Genomic DNA, 20,265 nt, shown 5'->3' on the forward strand with positions numbered 1-20,265 from the left:
AACTGTTTTAATGCTCACTGTTGAAGTCTGGTGTCACATACAGTGCAGTATTTCTTTGCCTGTTTACCGTCTCCTTGAAGATCTTGTAGTTGATTGAGATGTTTTTCTTTTCCTTTTTCAGGTCTCCGGGTGAATGGGGAGCTCATTACTGCTTACCCACAAGTGGTGGTTGTACGTGTACCAACACCTTGGGTCCAGAGTGACAGTGATATCACAGTCCTTCGCCACCTAGAGAAGATGGGCTGTCGTTTGATGAATCGTCCCCAAGCCATCCTCAACTGCGTCAACAAGTTCTGGACGTTTCAAGAACTTGCTGGTCATGGTGTGCCTCTTCCAGACACTTTCTCATATGGTAAGGCTTTTGGATCAAAAAGATAGCATAGTTGCCTATCATGATTCATGCTTTTGCAGTGCTGAAGATAAGAGTCAAGTTTTGGAGATCCGTAGAATTAAGTAGCATGAGGCTTGTTCCACAGATAGGTTCAGTAATTGGAAAAGGAATTTAAAGGCACAATAATGAGATTCTGGTTTTGGCTTTGTTGATTAGCTGTGGTGCTTTGGCAAGAGGACTTTAACTGTACCTCAGCCCCCCAAGCAGCTAACTGGCTGTTACTACTAAAACACTTGGAACTCTTTTTTCAGTTGCTTGAGACAACGGACAAGAACTTGGGGAACTAAATGTCATAGGATAGTATAAAGAACTAGACTTTGGTAAAACCTGGAAGTAGATTAAGCTTCTATATGAATAAAAATGTCTGCAAATATATTAGTTATTATGAAAGGATAAAAAGAGTACCGGCCCTTGTGTTCTACTTTTAGCAATTGTTTGGCATTTGTTTCCCACCAGAACAGTTAATTATTAATGTTTTTTGTGCCTGCCTCTGGAGTCTGTTGTTCCTGACAAGAGTGCTAGATTAAGAGGAGCCATTTGTCTGAGCTACCCTGATGCTATTTCTGCTTTTGATTACATTGTATTAAAGAACTGAAGATAGCTCTCAGCCTTCCTTTCCTTCTTGGGAAATACCAGTGCTTTCCTCCCCTTTCTGTAGTTGCACCAGTAGGCTTTTGTAATAGGAACTTGACAAAAACACAAACAAACTTGAGAAAAACAAAAACATGCGTTTCCATTAATTCCTGTGAAAACACATTGGAGAAGAAACATACCGTTTCTTTATAGATTTCGTTGCTCTAGCCCTGTGAAAAAGGAATGAGTTTTAAATTTTTTTGGGGGGAAGGGGAGATAATGAATGATGGGGTAACTGCAGAACACCGTTGTTCATAACTCCCTGCCACTTCTTTTAATGCTGGCCTCTGGAATTTGACAGAAGCATGACTTTTCCTCCTTTTTTTTTTTTTTTTTTTTTTTTTTTTTTTTTAACACAACTATCAAGTTATCAGTGAGAGCTGGCTTTGCCAAGAAAAACAGGATGTGCTGAATGACATGATACTCAATGATACGCATTAAAATCCATGGCAGGGTAGTGATGGCTGCTGCTGGCTTTGTGACCAGTGTCTTGGCTTAACTTCTGCACTTCACTGCGCATGCTTTTAGAGGAGTTTCATCCTTTTGTCTGCTGACTTTCTTTTCTGTATTTCTTGTACTGTGGTCAGCCTTCTGTGAATTGAACTGAACTCAGCCATAATCATGTGAGTGGTCACTAAAAACTACTCTCTAAGGTCCTTACAGATGCAGTGAGATGAAAAGGTTGAAGTACTACTTCAGGCAGTAGGGCAAATGACATGCAGGAGCGTTAAGTCTTGGAAAGGGGGGAGGTGGAGATTTGGGTTGTTGCTGCTCTCTGGATTATACCTTGTCTTTGTATTCCATGTTGCTTTCCTGGTTTGTAGTTCGGATGGAACTGTTACCGGTGGTATGTCTGTGCTATTTTCCTGCTAGACATTTGAAAAGATGGGAGTTGATAAAGTAAAAGGGATAAACTGGACCAAGATGGTAGAATTGGGGCATTCAGATTTGGAAGATTGTATTGAGCCATTGGGGTTGTGATCAAGAGGCCTTTGTCAAATTGTATCTTCAATTTCAAAGGAAGTAGGAGTTAGTATCCCACAGATCACAAACACCTTCAAAGTCTGATCATGCTTTATGACCAAGTTACTCTTAACTGTCAGTTTTTTTTCTGCATTGTTTAAGCTGTAAGGGTGGGAGGAATGTGTGGCAATTACATCCCCAATTTGGCCACACCGGATTTGTGGCACATAATGTTGTTGGTTTTCTTTTTGCCAGGTGGTCATGAGAATTTTGCCAAAATGATTGATGAGGCGGAAGTGCTGGAGTTCCCTATGGTGGTGAAGAACACGCGGGGTCACCGAGGTGGGTGTGAGGTCAGGGGTGAGGGCAAGGAGTATTCTGAGCAGCACTCTTAAGATTTTGTCTCGTCAAGGGATGATAGTTAAGAAGGTCTTCCATTAGGTGTTGGACTTCTTTGCAGTATATCTAACTTCTACCACCCTTCGACTTCTGAATGTTGAGTAGGCTGCAACACTGGGAAGCAGTTTTAGTAGACCCTAGCCTTGCCAGTAGCAGGGGCTTTGGGGTTCAAAATTATGGTGCGTTGGTGACTTCTGTGAGGAAGGCTTTGAACTGGAATAATAGAAGGTCTGGCCTTAGGGAAGTAAAGAGAAGCCTACATGGACTTTAGGGATGTTTCTAAACAGGCATAAGAAATGAAATCTTAGTTCATTCAGTCTTAATTTGACTTTTTCTACTTGACTTTGTCTATAATTAGGATTCTGATTTAAATAAAAACTCATGTATTGTTTGTCAGACTGGATCTGTGTTTTTCAGAAAACTCTCTCTGACAGTGCTGGTGATAATACAGCAAGTTCAGATTAAATTGTTCTGCTATTAGTCTTTTGTTTTAAGTGTTGAATATGAAAAAATACGTCAATTTTGTTTGATGTTAGATAGTGATCTACTAAAGGAAACAATGTTTAAAATTTCAGGGTTCTTTTGCACAGGAGGTTGCACTGGTTTTAATTTACTTTGAAACTAATTTAATAAATGCTAGAAGTAAAAAGAGACAAAAACCAAAGTTTAAGCACATTAACCAGCAGTTACCTTAAACAAAAGCTAAGCAAAACCACACCACTTTTTCCTTCTTATTGTCTGTCAGTTTGTTCCCACTCTGCTGCTCTGGTGCATCTCTTCTGCTGGCATGAGTGTTTCTGTAGCCATGTAGTAAATAGATTCAGGAACTGATGTTGGATGAATCTGGATGGGTTTTTACTTGGATTAATTCCTTACATGAATTATTGTTTACTCACACAAATGCTTGTGTTGATGTAATGGAAGAGTGAGAGCAAAGGGCTGGGGCAGAGAAGATCAGACCTGCTTCGGTTGGCAGTAATACCTGTTTATGTGGTTTTAAAGTGCTTGTGGAGCTGTGAAGCCAAGCTGGAGTTTGACTTGCAGCAAGCTGAATTTGACAACTGTGGAGTATCTGAGACAGTGGATTTGACTTGACACTGCCTCTTGTTAAGATCTATTAAATAATTCTAGAGTTTGCAGCTCTTGACTTTCTTCTCTTTTTTTTAAGCCAGAATTCATGTAAATCTCAGTTTACAGGTTTTGCTTTAGAGTACTTCAAATCCCAGGCATTTTAGTGCAAACTTATGCATAGTACATGTCCTTTGACATTAAGAGAGTTGGGGAAACTTCTTCAGATTAATTGAAGAGCGGTCATTTGCAAATTGTATTTTAAAAATCAGGCAAACATGGTCATAGGTACTGGCTGATGCATAAAAGTCATACTGTTCTAGGCCCTTTTTCTGCATAGTTTGATGCTGCAGCACATGTGCTAATCTCATTTTTGCCAAGATGTCATGATGCTGCATAATTCCCAAGAACTAAGTAGGTCCTCTCCAAGGCATCATTCTTCCTATTCAGTTTTATGAATATAGTACGATTGTTAAGTGCCTGTAGGACAGCTAAAGTTGGGAATGGGAGAAAGCACATGGAGGTTTTAGCTTTCTTGTCATGATTTTTAAGCCTACATTCTGATACTCTGTTTGTAATGAGAAATTCCATGTTCCTCGGGCAGTGTTCTGTGTTATGGAGACCATAAATCGTGACAAAGCAGAGGCTGCTCCGGTTGGGCTTTGGAGCACTTGGTGGAATTTTTCTTCACATGTTATTTCTTCTATTTCTGCCACCGCTGCGTTTTTGTTCCCTTAGTTAAGATAGGCAGTTTATCAATTGATTTTTGTACTCTGTTAACACTAGCATAATTGAGTGACAGTTCTGCCACAGAAAATATTGTGCAGCCTTATTGCAAAACATAAACCTAACATGACACATAAGAGAGCCCTTAAGAAAGGGGAAGAGGAGTTGTAAAATGTAGCTAAAGATGGAAAGGGATGCCATATTGTGGGACTACATATGAGGTAGAAAGTGGTAGAGTCTGTTTCAGGAGTGACTTTCATCAGTATTAGTAAAATTGGAGAAGAATGAATAAGTCTTTGGTGTGGTCTAGAAATTAAGGGAAATGAAAGGGTGTGTTTTGGGTTAAAAAAATCCAAGTTCTTGAGATGTTTGCTTGCACAAAAGCTAGTTATTTCTAAAGAGGATTTTTCCAAAATTGTAGCACATTCCATTCATTTTATGTCATGTGGAATCTTCTGCTAATTTATCTTGTATACTGTGGAGTCTAGTGTTTTTCCTCTGAATGTAGTTGTTCCACTGCAAAGCCTTGCTCTGAAGTTGTGAGCTCTTGTAAGTATTGGGAAGAACAACTCTCAGCAACTTCCTAGGTTGGTTCTGCAGTGGCACACTGGTGACTTCAGAGTTCTTAGCTGCTTGGTGTTTAACAGTTTTGTGTCATTGGTTCCTGTGTGTCAAAGCTGTAGGCTGTGTGTCCAGTCCTCTTGGATGAACGAAACTGTTATTTATTAAATATCTGCTGCTCTTTTAAGTATTTCTTCCTTTTTTCCTCATTAAGGACTTGTACCAAAAGGATTTGAAATTACAAGACCACCTTCTTTATCTAAAGCTGTTTCCTTTCCCTTTTTTTCTTTGTTTTTTTTCTCCGCCCCCCCCCCCCCCCCCCCCCCCCCCCCCCCCGGCTTCTGAACTCTGTCAGTTACTGGAACATTTAGAAGCACTGAAGCAGTGGAACACTGATGACCACAGAAGAATTTGTAAATGAGTATAAGCTACAGATGGGGCCTGTGAGAATGGGCAGTGTACTGGTCGGAGATTTCACTTTTATGTGCTGAATCACTGACACAGCTCAAATGGGTAGCTTCTTCCAATCTTGATGTTCTTTTCTTCATACAGGTAAAGCTGTGTTCCTGGCACGAGACAAGCACCATTTGGCAGACCTAAGCCATTTGATCCGTCATGATGCCCCTTACTTATTCCAAAAATACGTTAAAGAGTCCCATGGCAAGGATGTACGTGTCATCGTAGTAGGAGGCCGTGTGGTGGGCACCATGCTCCGCTGCTCAACAGATGGGAGGATGCAGAGTAACTGCTCACTTGGTAGGAAAAGCATTGTTCATAGTTTTGATCAGAATTTTTAAATCTAGTAAAAATCACAAACCCAACTGAAAAAAGCTGCAGGTTTTAGTTTGTATTAATTGTGTGTACTGTTGGGGGTTTACAGAGGAAACATGAGAGTAAGGATTAAGTGGGATGTGTGTTGAGCAAACACAGAAAGAGAAAGAATCTCTGCCCAAAGTAATACAATGGGTAGGACGGATGAAAAGCAGGGGAAAGTTCTAGGGACACAAATGGAGCAACTGATGTGGTAGTGGCAGTGTCATGCTAATGCTGTGTTGTCATTTATTTCATCCTGTTAAGAGGAACAAAAAAAGGACGACAGAGACTGAGGGAGGTGGAGGAGACGGCCAGTTGGCAAGAGGGTAGAAGAGAGTGTTAAGGGAGGAAACTGTTGAAGGCAATAAACAGTTGGATTGCATTATGCAGCTGCTGTGCTGCATTAAGTCTGTCAGGCTCCTTCCTGCTGCCTTTTCTCCCAAAGAACCACGTCTGGTAGGAAAAGAGAAGAAGGTTGCTGCACTGATTGTAACATTCTCAGAACTGAGTTTCTGCATGGCTTTGGGTGCAGGATGGGGGGCTTCTGAGGGTAGGAGGGTTGAGGTGGCCTAGCTGAAACAGTGCTGAACCTGAGCAGGTGTGGGGTGGTACAGTTTTGGTTAGTCAAAACACCCCAAATGCCTGAGAGGTTTTAGTTATTACTTGATGCTAAGGAAATACAGCCTGAAAGGTTTTCTGCTAAATGTTTCTTGGATTGTCATTGTTGGGTGGGGGTGGGTTTTTTTTTTGGTTTTTGTTTTTTTAAAACTTAAGTGTTGTGATAAAATCAGTATTGGTAATACTTAGATGGTAGACTGTGAACTGACCAGCTGAGGTTCAGACACAAATGTTCCTTAACTGTTGCTTTAGAGAGAGTAACCTATGATAGCAAGCTGAGAGGGACATGAGCAGATGATAATGACTTAAGCCTCTTCTCTCTCAAATTATATCTGTTAGAGCTGTAGTCTTATCAGGAGCACATGGTTTGATTTTGCTGAAAGATTTCTTGTGCTAATTTACAAGTATGTATGGAAAGTCTCTGCCTTAGAAAGAACAAGGGTGGTTTGTTAGGCCATGTTTTTATATAAAAACATAAAAATGTACGGTATCTTTCTTAACTAAAAAGTCAGCACTTAACTGTTTTTTAAACAAGTTATACTCTTGACCTGCCTTTGGCAGGTCAGAATCTTTTGAAATCCTGCTGTGGCTTCAAGTTGATTAGTAGTCACTGTGGAAAGGAGGTTGCTTTCTGAGTCACCAGCAGTATGCTTGCAGGCTCGCTTTGGAGCTTCCCAACCAAAAAACAACCAGTTATCTGAGAAGGATGTCAGTCACCTGTGACCAGACTACAGTCAGCAAGTTGTTTTTTTTTCACTTTTTCTAGGTGGCGTAGGGATGATGTGCTCACTGAGTGAACAAGGCAAGCAGCTGGCAGTCCAAGTGTCAAACATCCTGGGGATGGACGTGTGTGGCATTGACCTGCTGATGAAGGACGACGGTTCATTCTACGTCTGCGAGGCCAATGCAAATGTAGGTTTCATTGCCTTTGACAAGGCTTGTAATCTAGATGTAGCTGGTATCATAGCGGACTATGCCGCTTCTCTCCTTACCCCCGGTCGCTTGACGCGGCGCATGTCCTTGCTCTCTGTGGTGTCCACGGCAAGCGAGACTAGCGAGCCAGAGCTGGGCCCTCCAGCTAGTGCCGCTGTCGACAATATGAGTGCTAGCTCCAGCTCTGTCGACAGCGACCCTGAGACCACTGAGAGAGAGTTGCTCACCAAGCTCCCGGGGGCTCTATTCAACATGAACCAGCTATTAGCCAATGAGATCAAACTCCTTGTGGAATGATGCCACATGTAAATAGATGACCAACAGAACTCTCTCTTGTAAATTTTTTTTTTTAAACCAACTTGCAATGCTGTTTATCAGAGAAGCTCAGAGGAATGAGGAAGGGGGGGGGGGTGTCAATTGAGAGCAAGAGTAAAAGGCATGCGTGCTGTGACTGCTGCCCCTGCTTTTTTGCAGAACATAAAATTGTGTTGATTCTTCAGCATCAGTTTTCTAATGAAGATGCTCAGTTCACAACCTAAGTAGGAATTTTATTTGGATGCTGCTTTGGTCCCCAGATGTATTGCAGTTCACGTGTGTTCACAGGCAGGCATTGAAGCATGATTCACTTGAAGATTTTCAGAAAGCTGTCTGGCAGCTCTCTAGAAACTTCTGTGAATTACTGCACCAGTTAAGTCTCTTCTACCTCTGTAAGACTTGATCCTGTAAATTGCTGAGTGCCTCAAATTCTCAATGTGAGTTTAAGGTGTTAAATACCAGATATTTCAAAGTTCCTGGACGCCTACTGTTCCTGCTGTTATAGATGGGAGCTATAAGTTCAGGATCCTTTTAAAGTCATCACTTTCTGACCTTGCAGGATACATACGGCCTTTCAAATGATGAGGCTGAGAGAAGTGTCAGTTGACTTAATGTGAGCTTTCTGTACAAATCTGTAATTTGTGCCATCTTGGTATTAATTGGCAGCTTTGTGTCTATATTTCTTTACAAAGCTTTTGAAGGAAGGCTTTAGTACTTGTGTTTTTCTCATTTCAAATCCTGATTTCGGAAGGTATGTAGAGGAATTGGTCATATTCTATTTGTGGCAGAAGTGACATGTTTTTAACTATTTTTTGCATGATTGGAGGAGATAAACAGCACTGTAATGTTTGGTATACAAAATAATGTTTAATCCAATGTGAAAAAGAATTACACTAGTTTAAAGCAAACGTGCATCGACTTGTATTTGTTAGTGTTTTAGTCTTGAGAGAGATCTGCAATGTTAATGTTCATTTTTCTTTAATACATGCTAGTCCAACACTCCCTTCTCTATGCCTGCATCTTTAACAGTGGCCAAAGTGCAGACACTGCAGACTATTTCTTAAGAAAACACTGAGTTAAAGCCTGTACATTGGTGGGGTTTGGTGTGTTTTTTTCTTTTTTCTTTTTTTTAATTTTATTTTCATTTTTGCCTTTTTTTGTGGGGGGAAACATGGTAAGGTGTGGAGGAGGGAAAATTTGGTTAAAAGTGATTAGATATCTAGAAGTATTTTAGAATAAAGCTGCAGTTCATAACAATACTTACCAGGCTTACTTTTTCCCCACTAAACATAAAAGCTGATGTTGGCAGAAATCCAAAGAGTATAACCGGGGAGAAATACTCAATTCTTAGCTTTGGGAAACTTGCAGCAGATTTAAAACAGAAAAGTTTAAAAACAAAAAAACAAAAAAAAAAAAAAAAGGAAAAAAAAAAAAAAAGATGAGAGCTCAGCCGGAATTAAAAAAAATAAATTATATTACCTAGGTCCACAAACAATTAACAGATTGATCCTGGACCCTTACGTGTGTGTGGTGTGAGTGCACACACTTGTGTGTGTTTGTGTGTGTGCATTTGCTTTGCTTCATTTCTTTTTGGGTTTTGGCTGTTGAGCTCCTAATTTTTTTCCAGGCTGCCTGATTTTCCTTAGTCCTTCTGGCTGTGCATTTTCTCATTAGCCTTGAGCTGTTTTGGAAAACGGATAACCAAAACAGATACTGAGTCCTTTTTTAAGTCCCTGTCTTCCCCCTCCTTTTCCTCCCCCTCCTCTTCCTCCCATTTCATTCTTTTCTCATTCTCTGGGTTTGTAAAGCCCTGGAACTATAGATATATATATATAAAAAAAGATAAGCCTCGTTTTTTAAAAAACAAAAAGTAAAACGTTTACAATTGAAGAATAATCTTGTGAAAATAGGGTTTGTTTGGAGGGGGGTTTTGTGTGTGCAATGCTGCTGTTTTCTGGATACTTTAATGGAGCATGTTCCATGTACCCTCTGAGGCTCTGCACTGCCCACCTCTGTGGCCCTTCCTCACCTCTCTGCTGCTCTGCTGTTTTATCTTCACTTGGACCTTAAACACAACTCACGGACACTATGCAGAGAGTCTTCAAGAGGCAATAAACAGAACAGTATTAACCTGCTTTATGGAGGTTTGATCATGCTTCTTTGTACAGTTTGGTTTTTTTTTTTATTTTAAAAGGAATGTAATAAAATGGCTTTTTTTTTTTTGTAGAATTAAATATTATTATTAAAATCAAGTGAAAGGTTGACTGTTGGTGTTAAGCAGGAGTGGACCAGCTGGTCCAGCAACAAAAGGAGCTTCAGCAGTAAAGGTATTTTCAAATCTTTCTTCCTGAGCTGTCAAGTGCGCAGGTTATACCTGAAGAATATAAAGGTCTTTAACTTCCATGAAGAGTTGCAGAACCACAGAACATGAAGAAACCTAGTTTTCTAGTCACTGAGCAGTAAAGTATCTCTTCCAGAGGCTCTTCTCCCCTTGCTTGTTTATCTAAGGAAAATTCGGGTGGTGGTGTTTTTTTGGGGCTTTTGTTGGTTTTGGGTGGTTTCTTTTTTCTTCTTTTTACTGGTAGGTGTCTGCACTCCTTGAGAGGCTGATAGGGTCAATCCTGACCTTTTTCTGCTGTGGCCCACATTGAGCACATGTGGAATACCAGCAGGGAGTAAACATCTGCTAGTTGGTGTAGTGGAACCTCTGTATTTCTATCACAGGAAACACCTTTAGAGGAAAGAGCTGGTAACTGAACGTTCTGGACTGGTTTTTGAGTCTCCATAACATTTTGTGGCTCACAGGAACTTTATATTTCTTTCACCCTTCCAAGAATGTCCAGGTTTACAGCAGTAAAATTTGTGAAGTAAACAGAATATTTTTTTTTTTTTTAAAGACAAACAGCGGATTGAGAGATGTACAGTTTGGCTCCCTTGGGTTAAGATGCTGCTCTGTGGCTGGTTCCATGGCTAGTTTGGAGATAAGTTGTGCATAGTGGTCAGGAAGGGAGACAGGATTTGAGGCATTATGTACTTTTGTTTGAACATTGGGTATTGATACTGCATGAAAACCTTGCCTAAGGGTTCGTTGGTAGAAATGGGCAAACTTGTCTCATGTATTTACTCCCTTATCCATTGCTCCTGAAATAGCAAAACGTACAGAATGGGCTGAGGGTGTGAGGGGGGTTGTCTTGTTTTTACTTAAAGGAAAAAAATGCTAATAAATCTAGCCTGTGGGTAACCAGGCGGTGTTTCCCATTGAAGGTGAACTTTACAGACATAAGCTTTATACACTGTATTGCCTTCAGTTCCATACACTGAAAACCACATGCTAAACTTTCATACAGTCGCACTAACACTACCTCCGTATGTGGGTTTGGAAGCATGTGCTGAAAAAATGGTCAATGTAGTGCTGGGTTACGATAGTGCCGATACAGCTGATGGTGATACAACTATTTCTGTATACTTTAATGCGTGAAAGAGCCAGTTAGAAAGTTTTGTTTGCAAGAGGAAGTTTCTTAACCTACAGCTGATGAAACTTTGTTCTTTGTAACACTGGAGATTTTCTTCTGTTCAACTTCCCATGTTTATAATTGATGTCTTGCTATGTCAATGTACGGATTGTATCTTAAGCCTTGTATTTAATGTTTTAATGTGTTTTATAAAACCTTTTCTTGGAATGTTAAAGCACCTCATCCGTAACGCAATGTCAATGCTTGCTGCATACGTGGACTGTTAACATTTTTTGTTCTCAGCTGATGGGGAGCATTTTCTCCCACTTCGTGTGCTATCTTTCATGTGTGATACTTACTCAGGAAATAACCTCTGGAACATCCGTGTATGTCAGACATGAAGGAGATACCTCTTCAGATGTTATACTGGACTTCAAAATCCATCTAAATGAAACCAGTGACATTTGCTAAATCTTTCTCCCCCTTCCTGCAAAAATCTGTTAAATACATAAGGGACCTTAAGGGCTTAGAGAGACTTTGAAAACAAATTGCATGTACAGTATCTTTCTCATGGCTCACTCTTTTTGAGAAGGTTTTTGGGCTTTATGGCTGGTGTGAGACACACGACCCACTCCTGTTCTCTCTATGGAATAGTAGGTGCTCGGACAGGTAACTTCTGTTGCTACTGCCTTCTTTAATTTTTAATTTTTTCACTGTTGTAGGAATTGTTTTAACTGAACACTGCAGGATTTATAACCAGATGTTTGCTGCCTTTTCCTTTGTTTTATTTCTTTAAGTCTTTCTTAACCTTTGAGGGTGACTTTTGGAGCATTCTGATGGTGGATTTTGGCCTGGTGTTGGAAGCCTCCAGTCCTCTCATATTTCCAATTTGAGTTGAAAAGTTTTTGTTTTGTTTATTTGTTTAAACTGATGACACAAGTTAGATGCACGAATTTCGGGTGGCATTTGTTGTTGCTCTATTTTGTGTGACTTACTCTCCCTTTTTTTACAGAAACGTGTTCTAACAGTTCACACTTTGTTACTGTTCTTTGCAAAACTTTTCAGGAGCCAAAAAAGTCAAACAATCCAGAGAAAACCTTCCCTTCTCCCCTTTCTGATGGCGAGAGTGAGAACTTATGAAAAATCCTTGAGAATGTTCCTTCCTAAACTTTTCCCCCCAGTAATGCAAGCGGGTAAAATGGTAAACGCAGCAGTTTGGTGACATCCAAAACCGACCTGTTCTCAGGTAAATTGACTCTTTTCTGCTCTTACTGTACCCTTCATAAGCTTGCTAACTTGTCTGTCTTCCTTTCTTCCCATCAGTTCATTGTGGTGAAACTTCTTGAATGATTTCTTTAACAGTGGTATTTAGAGAAAATCCTATTTTCTTCTTTATTTTCCCTCCTTATACATGTTGACCTTTAAGAAAACTGTCACTTTCCTTTGCTTTACTCAGGTGAGACGAAAGTGAGTCCCCTCATGTAAGTATATGAGGGATAGTTTTATAATGCATTGATTCCACCTCGTTTTTATTGATTCAAGGTAGTTTGCCTTCTAATGTACTATTTTAGCTTAGGGTTTTGAAAGAGATGATGCTTTCCATTTGCTAAGTGAACATAAAATATAACTGCATCAATTAGGAATTGATAGGTATGAAAACCTAGTATGAATGTTAAATTAAATCTATTAAAATTCAATAGAGCAGTATCCTGTAAAGAGGACAGATGGGAGAATATGTGTGCTAAAGTAAAAGACTGTGGAGCTCATTATTTCTGTTTGTGGAGGATGGGGCGATGCATTTTACATTGCCCTTACTGCTGTATCGCAGTACTTGTACATTATATCCTCCTCTGGTAACTTGCTCCCTTAATCTCAAACCACTTAAAAGTGCTGAGAACTTAATATTTTTTTACTTCGTTTAAGGAGGAGAATCTGTATGTTACTCAGAGGTAAATATCAAGACAATTAGAATATCATTCAAAGCAGAAGAATATGAGCCTACAGACAGGCTTCAAAGTTTCCTGATGCAGTATTTTATTTCCCATGACATCTATAAAGAATTAGCACTTGTTTCAGATTTTTCCTGTGTACATGAATAACTCTTCAATATCATATAATAGTCTACTTCTCGTATTCTCAAGTTATATTTTCCTGAAACACAGCAAATTTATCAGCACTACCACAAATTGCAGCTTCAAATTAAGGTGGGAGGGAATAATTTTAGAGCCAAATTTTGCTCTGGGTTACACTGAGATAAACCTGGAGTCGCTCTGTGAAAGTCAGTGGAGTGATACATAATTTCACTGGTATAACTGAGTGTGTAATTTGCGTCTTTAATTTTACTTGCAAGATAATTTTACAGACCTGTTATACTTATGTTTCCAATGCTTTTTCCTTTCAGACACACCCACTTCTTGCGTCTCAGCACTGGGCAGGCCTATTCCATTATTTGTGTATATTTTTGTGCATCAGCTGCTATAGGACACGGGTGTAACACTTTCAGGCATGTGGTTGGGTGTCTTTTTTTGGGAGAGATGTGTGGTTTTGTAATAATGTCTAAAAGAATTTCTTTTCCTCAGATTCGTTAACAAAATTCATGTTGGCTTACAGTTTTGTGTCTCCACCCTGAATTATATATACACTATGTGAAGATTTTCATGAAAGAAAGACAATGCTAGTTCTTTGCAGTGTCTGCAAATGGTCATTGGTGAGGAGAGTTGATCAAAACTTGCTGCATTCTGCAGAAGTTAATGTCAATATTTAATGTTGCTTGAAAGGTGGTTTTACAGATCATGCTCCTTCCTCTTCATGGAATGGCTTTCAAAGCTTTGTATTGATCTTGGTTGTGCCCAGTGCTTTGCCTAGTGTATGTTGTAGAACTTGAATAAGCCATGACATCTTAGACAAAGGATGATGATTATGTGCGTGCTGAACAAGAACTTCTTCTATATGCCCTTCTGCTGCAACAGAGTAATAAAACTGGTAGGTGGCAGCAGCAGCAGCAGAAGCTCATGTGACTGACCTGAGGAACCTCCAGTGCGGGGAGAAATGGATTGCAAAATATTAACTGAAGTAAGGGGGACGGAGGAGAGGCAGAGTCCCTGAACTGTTCCTTTGAATGGTGAGTCTAATTTACAGAATTCTAACCATCAAAAGGCTAGTGTAGTACAATAGACACATTGATCTGTCTGATTTGGTGTTTGGTTACCGTGTGTCCTGGTTCTGATCTTTGGTTCAACATTCCATTTTCCCCACTGCCTCTTAAGGCAGAGTATATATCTTAAAGTACTAAACTTTGCCAAAGTTGCCGCATCTTAAGGGTATTGGAAAATAAGGCTAGAAGGAATTTATCTAGTCCATCCATTTCTCTGCTCCACAGGATGATCAGTTGTGGTTACGCCATTGGTGACATGGTTGTTTTAACCTGGTTTAAGAAACAGGGAATAAATGAGAAAGATTCTACTGTCTTTACCTGTGGATTTTTATTTTATTGAGGTGAAACGCATCCTTACTGTAAGCCAATGGTCAACCTCATAGGTTGAGAGCTCATCTGCTCCTTTTTGCCCATCTGCTATGCAATGCTGCTTCTGGGGTGATTCTCTTATGTACTTCTTGTACATGCAGGTCTCTTCTTGAAATGTTCTTCAGTATTCTATCACAATGTTACTTGGTGATAACTGAAATGACTGTTGTGTATACATATAGTTAGCATTTCACATCAAAGGCTGGTTCCTTTGACTCAAAGGCTTTGTACCCCCTTGAGTGTGAAGAACTCAGATCGTGGTATTGTCAACAGGCATACTTTTTGTGCAAGGAGTGTGGTTTACAAATGCATATTATAAGCAAGCAGCCTCATGCTGTAATGACACTTTAAGAACTCAGAATTTTCATGTGATGTGTGATGGTTGCTTGAGATTTAGGGACAACAGCATCACCTATAACAAATAAATAGGTTTGGCATTAAGTCTAAATCACATCCTTAAATCACTCTAATTTTGTCCAGTAGGGTGCGATGGTGCACACGGATTCAAATGAATCTAGATTAATTTTTCAAAATTCTGGTATGACATTTTCTATATATAAAAATCCTCTTTAAGACTCTCTCCTCTGTTTCTGAATCCTAGTCTCTTTTTCATTAGTTTATCTAGTCATATCAGTAAATCCAAAGTTGTAAGTACAGAAGAGAAATTGTTTCCTGGGTTTGTACCAGTCATTAGCCCATTACAATATAATGAAAAGGATTTAAGGACTTCTTATTAATTGGGATGCTGAAATGTCTTTACATAACATTTAAGACAAATTTGTTTCTACAAAATGTTAAAGGATTTTTATGTAAGGGGGAGGTAAGAACAGGAACAAAGTAAAAGTGCAAAATGTTCTCAAGTACCCAAATGCTATCAGTCCCAAACCTGGAAATATTAAGAGCTCTAACAGGAAAAATCAAACCCCAGATCCATTATTCTCTTCTGTGAATCTTATGTAGATACTAATTACTGTGTAGTGGTAATAGAGCACCGTATAGATGAAAGGATAGATGCTTTAGAAAAACTATGATAGTAAAGGGCAGTGTTACTTATGGAGACTTCATATATCTCAAGATAGAAAAAGTGTTCAAAGCACCAACAGTTAAAATCCTTTTTGAAAGTGTGAAATGCAGAACATACCATGTTTCTACTTAATGTCTAACAGCTAGTAGTTCTAACCACCTCTTCAGTTATCTAGTAGACCAGTGGTGTCTCAAACTTTTTTGATTGCACATTGCTATCAGTAAAAAAACATTTTGAGCATGCAATGTTTAGTTGTTATGTACATGTACTACTGTGTACGTTATAAGTCATACACAAACCCGGAAATTAAAAAAGGGTGAGATAAAGATGAAATGAACACAATTTTAAACATTTGTTTCATTGTAGTTATTAATGGTGCAATAATTTTCTTCCTGTAGTCTTATGGGTTGGCTTTTGTAACCTGCTGGGGAATGTGCACTCCAGTTAGGAGATGGCTGATGTAGACATCAAAGAATTGTTGTTGCACTTGTCATTAGTATGTTCCAGTATAACAGAACCTCCTTTTTAAGTAAGTGTCCTACCAGAGATTAAATTACGGACCTCTAGTAGGATGATTTCTCTTTCTGAAAAGAAAGTGAAAGAGGAGAGAACAGCAGGATGGGGAAGCACTGATGAGCAGTCTGGCATAGGGGAAGTTTGGATGTGGATCAGTTGAAGATGTGGAGAAATGTATCCAAGTGGATTGGGGAAAAGGTTGTGGTCAGAATATATACCAATATACAGAACACCACAGTAGCTTTTGCATTTTAACTGTTCCTAGTCCACTTACATCTAAGTGTTAGTTGATAAATTCCAGTTCAGTTTGCTGTTGTTATCTGGGGTAGTCACATAAAATTAGGAACAATGCTTACATATAGGAACTAAGCTGGATCAGAGGTTTTGATACCAGGCAACTAAATAGTCTCCAGTGCATATCAGGTACATATCATGGACAACTGGTGTGCTTTTCTCAGTGGCATCTCGCTTTCGTGCTGCCTTTAAGTGTTATGTGAACCACAGGCTGGAAATCCCAGAACTGAGTTATTGCAAAGTGAAAGGAGATCAATTGTACAAAGTGAAAAATATTTTGAATGGAGATTTGAAAAGGGTCCCATTAAATAGGATGATGAGTAAAGTCTATGTGTGAGATGAAGCTCATAGAAAATTTTTTAAAATGCATTCACACTGGAGATGTGAAAGAGAGAAAGTGAATTCTGGTGATAGAGGCAAAGGAGTCTGAAGCATATGTCAGTCTATCAGCAGAGACAGAGATGAGGCAGTAAAACAGCTTTTGCTGATGTTGAGCATTCCCAAATTTTTGTTTTAAGGCAGAATCTCACCAGACATCCTGTATGTAATATATGCTAGGCATGCTAGCCTTTGGGAACTGGGTATCAAGGAGGAGAGCTGGAGATTGATACAGAACTGTTGGTATGGAAACTGACTGTAGCAGTTGCCTACTAGGATGGATGGTAACGTGGATTAAGGTGTGCTGCACTGAGTTTAGATGACCGCAATACTTGGGAAGAAGGGTGGTTACCTGGCCCTGAACGTGGGCTTATTTGCCCAGATAAACCTGTAGCCTTTTGCTTCTCAGCATAGTAAGGAGTAAAGAACTGCTGAGCAAGGGGACAATTGTAGGTGACTTAGAGTCAACGTTCAGCAAAGATTTTGGGTGTAAAACAAGCAGGAATTTAGAGTACTCTCCCAGATCCTCTGTGTTTTCACATGTGGCTGTCAAGAGGATTTATATTTTTTTTTTCTACTACATGTGACATAGCAAAGCATCTTGTTCTCTGCAACTTCGATGTGGTAGAGATTTGAAGAATGCAGAATATTTTTCATTCTTATTATAGGCTTCCATGGGTAGGCAAGGGGTCGTGTTTATGTGAAAGGAGGAATGGTTAGGTTCCTCACGATAACTGAAAAGCGGATTACGGATTAGGCTGATAGAGAAATTAACATTTACATTGTGCTTGGGCAAGGTATTTCTGCATCCTCCTTTTGTTCCATTTAGAAACAGTACAAGCGTTACTGAGTACACAGAGCTTGCATAGTAGTATGTCAGTGTAAGCTCTGCCAAGTGTGTATGGGGGAAGGGCTTATAAAAGATTTATGTGAATTTCTGTGTGTCAGCTTTTTTATTTGGAGGCAGTTTGCTGTATGCAACTGCATATAGTACACTGTCTTAGTGTAATAGATTTTTTTGTTTGTTTGTAAAGAGTGAAATATGTTTGGGAGTTAAATATGTCATTCTGTTGTCCATTTCTGTAGGAGGCAGGATGGTTAAGCAGTCAAAATGCATAAGAACTACATGACTAGTTATATCCAAAGTCTAGTGCCAGTTGAGTACTTGATGTTGCCGGGGAGAAGGCTTTTTGGTTTATCTTTTCATAAGAGGAGACAAAGAAACATCTGAGAAAGGACTTTGAAAGTGTTGCATACATTGAATTGCATCTTCTGTTACCATTTCTCTTTCCTTTCAGAATGTTTTGATGTGCTGCTTTGATGTGCATGTATCTTATTAAAAAAAAATAGCTGCTGAAATGTCTCTGGTGTGTAGGCTTGAGTCTGGTCAAACAGGGCAAACCAGTGTGGAATGCTCTATAATCACAGACGGTCAGCTGTGCTAATCTTGGCCTTGACCAGATGAGGACAGAGTGTGGAAGTCTCTTTTTTTTTTTTTTTTTTTTTTTCTCCATGGAAGATTTTGCTGGGCTCTATGTTTTTATTGCAATATATGCAGTAGTGGCAGAAGTCTTTGTCAATAATATTCTGTATAGCTGTCACTAGAAAGTGCAGTGGCTTTTGATCAACGAGTTTTTAAATTTCCCTTATGTAATGCTTTTCCTTTTTCCTTACTCTGTTAATCTGTGGTTTAATGTAATATGATATATACAGTTTCCTAAATCAGGAGTTAATTTTTGTGTTAGACAAATTGCAGTATAATTGAGTAATTTTAATACAGGAATGGAAAAGAAATGAAATTTTATTAGAGGTCATTGGAATTATTTTCAATAAAGTATTGTAATCAGAAAAAACTAATTTATCACATTAATGCATTTTCAGAGATATATGCTAATTTCCAGAATTTATTGGGATGATATCTCTTGTAAAAAATAGCATTTGCTGTTAGAGAGGGAGGACAAATCCATATTACATTAGCCAGTAACCCAGTTGTTGCTACCTCTTTGGCCAGTCATGCATTTTTTTCTATGCAGATTTCCAGTTTATGGTGGAAGCAGTGATACTACTGAGCTTCCTTGATGCTTAGTTTATCTCTGTCATAAAATACTTACATTTTGGGGAGAAAGGAACTGGAGAGGTGAAAACTGTACACAGTGTTACCTGGACTAAACGGGAAGGTGCCGTGAAGCAGAGAGAGAAGACTAAGCAGTAGCTGTATACGCAGGTATCCTTTCAGTTCTGTCTTACCCATGTAGCGGGAGGCCAGGAGTCAAGATGACTGTTTCAGTTACACCGTGATAAGGAATGGGAATGTCGCATTGACTTTTGTGCAACTGTAAATACTTCATATCTGGTGTTTACAAGAAGTGTGGTTTGCCCAAGGGTGCGTGTGCAGTTTCTCTTATTCCTTGCTACTGCTGTGCAAAGCACTGCCTGCTAGTATTTATTGTCTGGATTCTGTCTGTTCAGTGGTATTGTGTATTAAGCCTGAAACTTGTATAGTATTTTGTGATTTTTCCAGGAGGAAACTTAGTATGCTTGTGTGCATATTTTCCCATCCATTTAACAAACACAAGGCCAACAGAAACAACACAGATGTTATGGTTACTCTCCCACCCCATCTTTACAACAATGTATGGGAGGAGTAGTGCAAATGTAATGTGATGTAGGAATGCTTGTCCATGCCTGAATGGAAATGTTTGTTTACCAGATGGCAAATACTGAAGCTTTATCAGTGAGAGAACTAGGCAGAAAGAGGCTGCAGTCTGACTTTGCTAAACTTTTACACAATTTTTCCTCCACATGAAATATTTCCACAGGAATGTAATACTTGTGAAAGATGCTGGATCATCAGTTGCAGAGACTGAACTCCTCTACCCACAGGAAAGGTAACAGGAACTAGATCTTAACCTTTAGAACACAGCCTTCACTGCATCTCACTCCTTGACCTGGAAAGGCCTTTTCCAAGGTCAGAAGAGGAGTTTGGTACCCATGGCTCAGTCCTTGGTGCACCTGTAATGCAGCTATCGAGGAAGCCAGATAAATGACAATTCAGAGATCTTTTTTTATGATGTGTGCTTAAATTTCTGATATTATTATTTTGGGGAAAAAGACTAACTTCTTCAATGATTTGTTTCTCTAGGTTTTTCTGCGCCACCAGGAGGTCTTCTCTTCCCTCTTATGGGGACACTTACCTCTTGATAATACTCCCTTCACAATGAAGGGAAGCAAGGATGGACCAGCAGCAATGTGGAATGGGGTGGTCCCCACACTTGGGGTTAACAGTCATAATGAACACTGTCCTACTGACATGGAGAGCTGAATAAAAGAGTTGAATTCTGATTGATGAGAGTGTGAGGTTCTTTTTGGTATCTTCTGCACCAACTCCCCTTGAAGTGCTGGTTAACTTCAGAAATCTGTTGATTTTGTATCAAAGCTGCAGCTAAGGCAGAACAGTAAAACACATTGGATATTCTTCATTATATTACACACACACACACACACACACACGTAATTTTATTCCTAAGAGTTCTAAAATGCTTTATATTTATACAAATATTCTTCCCAAATGCCTTGGAAAACCTCAGTATCAGGCCTTTGGTTTTATCAGTCGTGTTATGAGTTCACCTAAGTCACTGAGAACACAAATCTCTTGAGT

The 20,265-nt window shown here is 39.4% G+C and overlaps 1 protein-coding gene across 6 annotated transcripts in view; it reads left to right on the forward strand.

The window, feature by feature from the left end:
• RIMKLB (ribosomal modification protein rimK like family member B) overlaps positions 1-19,949 on the forward strand; it is a 58,292-nt gene extending 38,343 nt beyond the window's left edge. For 2 of the 6 annotated variants that reach the window (XM_055712370.1, XM_055712373.1), the window contains exons 4-8: positions 122-352; positions 2,243-2,329; positions 5,294-5,497; positions 6,939-19,495; positions 19,750-19,949. In XM_055712370.1, the coding sequence (XP_055568345.1) occupies positions 122-352; positions 2,243-2,329; positions 5,294-5,497; positions 6,939-7,402 (986 nt within the window). In that variant the 3' untranslated portion in view covers positions 7,403-19,495; positions 19,750-19,949. The remainder of the gene's footprint in view (positions 1-121; positions 353-2,242; positions 2,330-5,293; positions 5,498-6,938; positions 19,496-19,749) is intronic. The other 4 variants (XM_055712371.1, XM_055712372.1, XM_055712376.1 and 1 more) reach the window with 4 other exon arrangements.
• Positions 19,950-20,265: the final 316 nt, after the last annotated feature.

The sequence above is a fragment of the Falco cherrug genome, chromosome 5 (assembly GCF_023634085.1).
Source record: "Falco cherrug isolate bFalChe1 chromosome 5, bFalChe1.pri, whole genome shotgun sequence".
NCBI classification, from domain to species: domain Eukaryota; kingdom Metazoa; phylum Chordata; class Aves; order Falconiformes; family Falconidae; genus Falco; species Falco cherrug.